Raw genomic sequence first — 8,698 nt, forward strand, 5'->3', positions numbered from 1 at the left:
AATTGTTTTCAAGGATATTTGTTAGTTGCTAAGGCATAATCATAATGTGCAGCCCAATCAACAGGCAGCATCGGGGTGAGATCACTAATAAGCAATGGCCTTAATTACTAAGTGTGAGCAAACTATAAAAATACAGAGGAGATAATTGAGGCACTTTGGACTGCCAAAGGCAGTTTGCACGTTTCAAATGGTACATCAAGAAGAACATCTCAGAACAAACTGAAGATTTCCAAACAAATCTATTTTAATTAGTAGACACTCCAACAGCCTTTCAAATTGAAACAAACAATACTGAAGAGGAGAAGCGGGAAAGGCGGGCATAACATTGGGTGTGCCATTCGTTGTGACAATTTTGGAGTCTGTTTCGTTTTGCCCGTAGGGCCCTACTACACCCCAGAACATTCCTAGGACGCCACCACCCTGCCTGCCTTCTTCTTCTCGCCTCCCTCCCGCTCCCTCTTTCTTTTATTTGTTTCTTGGCGATTTGGACCTTTGCTGCTGTCTGACAGCCCCCTCAGTCTCCTCTCCTATCCGTCCCCTACCCAGAAACCACCACACCACACCAGACGTGCTGAGTCATCCACTCACACTGTGATGAGCACACACATTCAGACACACAGACAGAAGAAAGAATAAAAACACTTTTAGATTTGGCTCACTGAGCTTGCTCTCTTACGATTCAGCAGATATAACACAATGCCTGAAGCAGAGTATTGACGCCGGGGAATTACATATTTACATATGTTACTGCTTGTGCAAGGCATTTTCTAACCAGAGATTCACTGCAGAGCAAGACACTCATGATGGTGTAAAGAATGTGGCTGACAGTGATGGCTAGTGAAAGCATATGTTTGAGACCTTACAGCCTAAACTTGAAATGCCAGGACATCTAGACAGTAAAGACAGAGATGTCAAAAAGTGTAATAAATGATGATGCTACTTGTGTTCATAAACCTTTATCCTTACAATAACAGTACACGTGGTCTAGGGTCAGATAAACACACATCACGTCAGTGGCTTCACGAGGAAGTATCATATCTCTCAGAGAAAAAGATTTACTTAACAAACATATTATTCATGTCACCTTGCTTGTCGATGCATTAGGAAAATCTCAGGTTTTTTTGCAATCACAATCTTCCCTTACCCTTGCTTGTATTGCATGTCACAAGTTGGGGACATGCAAAATCCTCTGCGCTCACATGATGAAGCGCCTAACATGGATGAGGCTTTGGGGCTGTTGACCATGGTGCCACAGAACAGAGGTGATTATCATTTGCATTCGACATGATGCTCCGGCCCCAAAGCCTTGCTGCTTAAAAAAACACCTGGAGATCATTTGTGTTCATTTGGGTCTCCTATTCTTTGGCCTGCGCAGCGGCAGCGGCAGCGGCAGCTCTGCCCTGGTATGGTGATGCTTTGTCATCATCACCCTGTTATCAACAATGACTGCTCATCCTCATGGCATCCACTGTTAAAACCACCCAAATAAGTCTATATATCAAAGAGAAGCTCTCTACTTCTGAAAGGAGTTGCAGCGCAGCAATCCTTCTTTAGGGACCACAAGGTTAGAAAACAGACTCACTGCACAGCGCAGTGTGTCTTTAAGTGGAGCTGGACCAGCCTGGGGTTTTCTCTCTCTCCCTTTCCCTCCACTTATTTGCCTGAGACACCATTCCCTGGGCGCTGGCCGTCACAGTTTGCATCAAGCCTGAGTAAACATTTCACAGGTGAGCGCCTGGATTTGCATCTCTCCATCGCCGGCCCACCACATGCGGACACACGCGCATACACGCATACACACACACACACACACACACACACACACACACAGGACTGTGCGCACAATTACACACACAGACGTGACCGCCTCAAACTTGCCCTTATGTTAACAACCAAAATCAGTTTCTCCCATACGCAAATAAGGCAAACCTCCTGTCATATCTGGGTTACACGCTTGACTGTGGACTAGTGGACTTCTTGAGCTAAGCAGAAAGGAGGAGGAGGACTCCACCCTTAGTGTTGCAGAATTAAATAAGTGCGTGGCACTACGCTTCAAAGCTAGAGGAGGAAAGAGAGGGCTGGAACACTATGTTCTCTATAAAAGCCCTGATTCCCAGCTACCCGCTTCATAGACTGGGAACATCACAGACAGCAGACCGTGCCAGCTAGCCCTCTGGGGTCCATCCCCTCTCCTGTCCCTGCAATTTAGTCAACACGTTTCAGATGAGCCTAATGGAGATCATGTGTGGTTTTGGGCTGTAGAGGTTACAGGCAGCTACTACTAGGCTCAGTTAGGAAGACCCTCTCTGCCAAAGATACACCACGGTTACCACAGCCACAACAGCAAAGCCTGTACTTACACTGGGTGGGGGAGGGTGGGGATGCAGTAAGGTATGCAACAGGGTTAAGAGGGAGAAAAAGCAGACTGCAAAACTTTGCCCCTCAATTACAAAACAGTTTGTTCAGCCCTCTCCTCCAGAGGGAGCTACTGTGCTGCAGAGAGTTTAAGGTGGTAGCAGGCTCCTCCTGGCCCAGAGCCAAGAGCTTGATACTGCACAAGCCCATTAAGGTGTTGTGATAAGTGTCCAGTCCAGTTTCCCCTGACAGAACACAGGAGTCGATCCCCACCGCAGTTTAGCCAACACGTTTCCACCGACTCCAATTAAATGGAGATCATGTGCGGGGTGGGCTGCAGCAGCCAGAGCCATCAAGTCCCCACGCTACAGATCCCCTCCCCAGCCCTCCCCAGCTTCACCCTGAAGCCTAAATTTAGCACAGACAGAGAGAGATGAAGGGACAGACAGAGAGAGAGAGAGAGAGAGAGAGAGAGAGAGAGAGAGTGCAAAGGCTTTTTGGGAGTCCGGTAGGAATTAGTGGGCCGACTCCACTTCACCCGAATCAACAGCAGCTGAAGGCTTGGATTTTCCTTGCGTGAAATCAGATACGCAGCTCGACTCCGGTGCCTGGTAGACTCTGGAAAAAGAAACAGCCCCCCCACCACCACCAAACTCCCTCATCCCAAAAAGAAGAGGAAATTCAACTGCAGAAATGTGTTGTAAAAAAAAAAAAAGAGAATAGCAGGGGCCGTGGAAATTGCAAAGGAACAGTTTTTTTTGTAGTTGAAAATGGACCCAGTTCTCCAGACATAGGGAAAAGACATTTCAACAAGACTGTGGCACGCAAGTTTGGCATTCTCCCCCCTCAGGGCTGTGGCGTGCAAGCGCTTGCTATTTCACAAATACAAGCTCTCTTTTCTCTGCCATCCAAATCCACATTTTACACTTGCAGTCATGTGGGCACATTGGACCCATGAAAGCCACATGCGGACAAGCAAATACCCATGGACGGAGGTGTGTGTGTGAATGTATGAGTGTGTGTGCAAGCAGCAGGTGTGGATGGAGCGCACTGTTTGTTGACATCAGGTATGAGGAACTCTCCCCTAGTCATTGTGGCACACAACCAGGTTAAGGGCGTTTACAGCGCCAGAGTGTTTCGGCCTGGCTGTTAGCCACCTTAGCTTCTTCCAAAATATCTGAGTGTCATGTGCACAAAGACACAACATGCTTAACTTGTCAGGCAAGAATTATGATGCAGTGTTTGTAAACCCAAAACAGCTATGGTGCGAGTGTGTGATTTACCTGGATTTTTAGTGACCAACATAAAAACTACAAACTGACCTGAGAAGACGGAAATACAATAGAGGTTTACAGACTTCACTCATAAAACTGATATAATATCTTCTAACTTACATAATACAGCAGAAATATGGAACATAACTGTTCCTGTGCCAGATCCAAACCCAAACACTACAGTAGGTGGCAGCAGGCAGCGCTCAGAAGTCCTACAGAACTGTGAATGGGTTCAAATCCGAAGCTCAGGATGTAAGCCAAGCCAAATCAGCCAAATAATACTCCTCAGTTAAGTGAGAGGGGCAATGTGGTGTTTGACTTAAGGAACTAAGTTGGTGACAGTAGCGGCCCCAAATCTCAGAGAAGCAAACTGCCAAGCAATATTTCTATTTCCTGTCTCTCAGCTGAATAAATTAGAACGTGTGCAGTGAAATTGAAGTCCTAACAGCTGGGTTCACAGAGCTGTGTTACCTGTGAGATTACACTTAGCAGTCACCTCTGACAGGTCCTGGACTGTGATACACATTAGTTGAGCAGATATTCGCACAGAAACACTCTTTTTTTTTTCTTTATTTCTCTTCCTTCCTTCCCTCTTTCCTTTCATTTTCCTTCTCTGTCTGTCTCTGATTGTGACCGTCTGCCTCTGTCTGCCTAAGTATGATTTATGATGAGTTGCACAACAGCGCAACAAGCCGTTGGTGTTTATACAAAGCACCCCTCAGCACTGACAATGCCTCTTTTCATTGCTCTGAAAGACAGAATACTGTACGTTGCGCTCTTGAAGGAGTGGTAGGAGGGCTGTGGCGAGGGGGCCTTTTCATAACTTCAGTCTTGTGCACAGGGCTGTGGGGTGATGTGCTGTCAGTGTTTGATGACTGTTATTAAGCAAAAAAATGTCTCAGTTCATTACTTTGAGCAAACATTTCCATGGTCAGGCATATCGCAAGAAATCTGAGCTCAGAATTGGGGGTTTGGGGAAGTTTGCTGCTCTGGAGATGAGGGTTGTTTTTTTTAGAATAATAGAAAATGAGAAATCTCAGAGGCCCTTGTTTCATAATCACAACAGCAGTTTTCATTAATGGCTGAATGTTTGTTGACTCTCAACCTTTTGTTTCTTCGTTTGTGCCAACAGGGACTACAGATCTCTTCCAACAGAGGACCAGCTTCCCGTCCCTGTCGCCGCTGACTGACCCTCGCTTCTCAGACCCTCGCATGCACTACCCCGGGGCCTTCCCCTACTCCGCCAACACCTCCAGCACTGGCATCAGCGGCCTCAGCATGTCAGCCTCTTCTAGATACCACACCTACCTGCCGCCTCCCTACTCAAACAACCAATCCCAGAACTTCCAGTCCAACTCCTACCTGTATTACGGCACAGGCTCTGGATCCTACCAGTTCTCCATGGTGGCGCCGGGGAACACCGGGGGCGAGCGCTCCCCCACCCGCCTGCTGTCCTGCTCGGGGGCCACGGGCGCCGGAGGGACCAACAGCCTGATGAACCCGGGCCTGAACACCCAGAGCGAGGGCGTGGAGGCCGACGGCAGCCACAGCAACTCCCCCACTGCCATGAGCTCAGGCCGCTTGGATGAGTCCGTCTGGAGGCCTTACTGACTGACAGAGGGCTAGACAATCAGAGGGTGCGGGAGAAGTGAGGGAGGAAGAGTAATGAGGATGATGAACAAAAAAAAAAAAGATGAACACTGAAAGAAAAAAACAAACAAAAAAAAAGAGAAATGCTGCATGTTTGTCTTTTATTTCTCCGGCACTCGCTTTAAAGACTTTCTGCGTTTTACCAACTCTCTCAAGACTTCCATGTATTTTGTAAATTTTGAGTAAACTCCTGCACTGTGCTACAACATGTACTCTTAAAAAGGACTATAAAAGCCATATAAGTTGAGATGATGTTCAGCTGAAACTGTAAATAGACCTGAGGGTAAAACCAGGGACGCCATAGTAACCTTTCAGGATCATTTGGTGTAAACAGGTACTCATTAAGGACAAAAGACAATGGCGGTATGATCGATCAGTACAGCTGAAAACCACAGCAGACAGTTCAGACTCCCCTGCTGGGTGGAGAAGAAGCAGTCGGACAGGATGTTTGCTCCCCACGTGACTCCGACATCCTTCCAAGGCATGGCTGCACTGCTGTAGCAAATCGGCCCTTTTAAGCTTTAATATCTGTAAAAATTTGCAAAAATATTGTGTCAGTTGTGATCTTCAGTTGCATCCAGGGCTGTTTCATGCGCTCACAGTACTTATGCAGTACCGTATTGCCTAATTTATTATCCAAAAGGACACATTAGCCTTTGGTGCTACGGTATGCGGTGGACGTTTCGACACAATCGCTGCATCTTTGAGAGTAAAGCATTTTATCTGTCACATGTTTAAGAAATGAATTCTCCTCTGCTGTGTCATCGGTGTGTCGAGTTTCAACAGGACAACGGCTGATGTGTGGAGGAATGTAAAAAACTAACAGAGGGGTGTTTATTGGTTTCTTTTCCTGCAGGAATATTTAAGTCCTGTTGCGTCTACTCTTCAGTTTTTCTTTATATTTCTCATCAAGCCTTTTTCTGGAAAAAAAAGCAAGTCCTAGTCTGGTATTTTTGAACTGGATGACACCGTTTACTTTTGATATTTATTTGAGCCAAATTGTGAGGAAATGTGCGCATATACCCAAAACTTCTTAAGCATTTCTCTCTACCTTTCCTTTTTTATATATATATACAGTATATATGCCATATTTTGTTGTTAAGTATAAATTTGGAATTTGTGTAATATATTGCTACTAAATTATAAAAAACAAAACCTTTAATGTAATTATTTTGTCTTCCAAATGTAGCTTTGATGCACTAAAAACTTTTATTCCTTATGAACCACGCCCAACAGATTCTGTTAGTGAGATGGTGTATCTAGAGCCGTAATCTTTTAAACTATTTCCAAATTGCCTTCCTGCGCTAAATAAGCCAGTTGCTTCATTTTTTGCACTATGTTTGAACTTTAATTTCTCTTTTTTGGTTATGTATTTACGGATATCTGAAACTCTGCCGAACTAAATAATAAATATTCCTTCACATATATTTGCTGAACACACTTAAAAGTGTCCTTTTAAGAAATCCTTCACCAAGTTATTAATGATTTCATGATTAGACACACACACACACACACACACACACACACACACACACACACACACACATTCCTGCACCACAGGTGTGTGTGCACATTCCCTGTGTCCAGAGGGCCTTTTCCCTGCAGGTACACATGTGATCCCTGGATGAGGAAGAGTGTGAGGATGAAGGGGTAGAAGGAGGACGTTGGGTCAGAGTGGTATCTTCTTACCAACACCAAGGGCAGTTATGCAAAAAAACCTTCCCTTGTTGTGCACAGGCCCCTTTGTTCTATATAATCAGTGAGAGCTTTGAAGCCTTTATGGCCCTGATTCTGTCTTTTCTAGTCTAATTTACTGATCACCAACACCAGGGGCTCTGACAGTAGTTCATACGCCTGCACAGATCATCTGGGTATGAGGTGTGTAAAAGGCATTTATAACAGGTATCAGGTGGCTAATATTTACTGAAAAAGTCCTCCACAAGAAGGAAGCATTATGACTTTGAAAGATGGATATTTAGTTGCTACAAAAGTGAAATTTAATTTCAAAGTGAATAGTGATCCAAAAAGGCTTGCATTTGCAGCTCAGGTAAAAAAAAATAAGTTATGCAAGGTGTTTTGTAAATCTCACATAAAGACCCTCTGCCTTATTCCTCTTTTATTTTTTTAAACAATCCGAAACAATGCCTCATTCCTATATCCCTTTGATTTAGAGGAAAAGCATGTCTCCCTGCTCTCTCCTCTGGAGCCTTTATATGGTAGAGGACCTAACTTTATTATGGGCAAAAAGAATCATGCAGCTAGAGAAACCACGTGTACTTATATTTGTGTGGTTCCTTCAAAATAAAAAACCAAAGATCTTCACAACTGCCTGTAATACTGTAAGGATGTTAATGATGGGAAAGACGTGCGGCAAATGAATCATGTCTTGACTGATGTCTAATATCATTCTTTATGCAAAACTAGGAAGCCAAAATGTACAAGTGAGTTGCATTTTTATTGTATATTGGATTAAAGAGCACAATGTTACTTTTTTCTTTGTGTTTTCTTTTTACAAGATGCCCCCTTTCCTTTTCATATACCAAAGTGTTCATTCATCTTGCTCCTTCTTCATTTCTTTTTATGCTCAAAGCATGTATATCTGAAACTGATATGTTAATTTAAGAATCTCATCTATGTATGTAATGATATCGTTAACGCTTCCATATTGAGTGCTTGTAAAGTTTGCGGATAATGTAGTTTTTAATCATTTTAATTAAAAAACATGTGTCTCACTTTCGCCTTCACAACTGCTGTTTGTTTAATAAAAATGACTTTAAAAAGTTGAATTAAAAAGGAGCTTCAGAGGAGAGTTATGACAACACATCATTTTTCTTTCAGCTTTAAAAGGCACCACCTGCCCTCTTGAGAAAAATCACACCCACATTAGATTTAGGTTCAGTATTTAAGGCCACATTCTTCTACATTATTCGCTTTACTATAAAAACAATTGCATACCATGAGAGTTCTCTAATTTTGAAACTCAATGCTCAAAAGTCTGGATTGTGGGGTCTTTTATGGTTTAACAGGGGGAGGTGTTGAGAGTGAAAACGTTAAACATGCAGGCACAGGGTGTAATTCACCTCCAGGAACCCAGACAGCATCACATCAGCTGACAAATGAGCGGACAAAAAACACGAGAAAAAACAACAACACACACACACACACACACACACACACACACACACACACACACACACACACACACACACACACACACACCATAAACGTTCATGGGACCCGATTTCATGCCAGCACATTCTGATCGACCAACTTCTTCTTTAGCCTCATACAGTAAATGCCACACATGCCACTGCCTCCATCTCGTAACCCTGGCAGTTCATTGGAGGTTCGTTCCCAATAACCCGCTTTAATAATTATCTTCTTCTCTTCCATTAGTGAGACTCTCGCTGGCTATTACC

The 8,698-nt window shown here is 44.0% G+C and overlaps 1 protein-coding gene across 1 annotated transcript in view; it reads left to right on the top strand.

Moving 5' to 3' along the window:
- runx3 (RUNX family transcription factor 3) overlaps positions 1-6,357 on the top strand; it is a 28,693-nt gene extending 22,336 nt beyond the window's left edge. The window contains exon 6 of the mRNA XM_070919776.1: positions 4,762-6,357. Within this exon, the coding sequence (XP_070775877.1) occupies positions 4,762-5,240 (479 nt within the window). The 3' untranslated portion in view covers positions 5,241-6,357. The remainder of the gene's footprint in view (positions 1-4,761) is intronic.
- Positions 6,358-8,698: the final 2,341 nt, after the last annotated feature.

The sequence above is a fragment of the Enoplosus armatus genome, chromosome 15 (assembly GCF_043641665.1).
Source record: "Enoplosus armatus isolate fEnoArm2 chromosome 15, fEnoArm2.hap1, whole genome shotgun sequence".
In the NCBI taxonomy this organism is placed as follows: Eukaryota; Metazoa; Chordata; class Actinopteri; order Centrarchiformes; family Enoplosidae; genus Enoplosus; species Enoplosus armatus.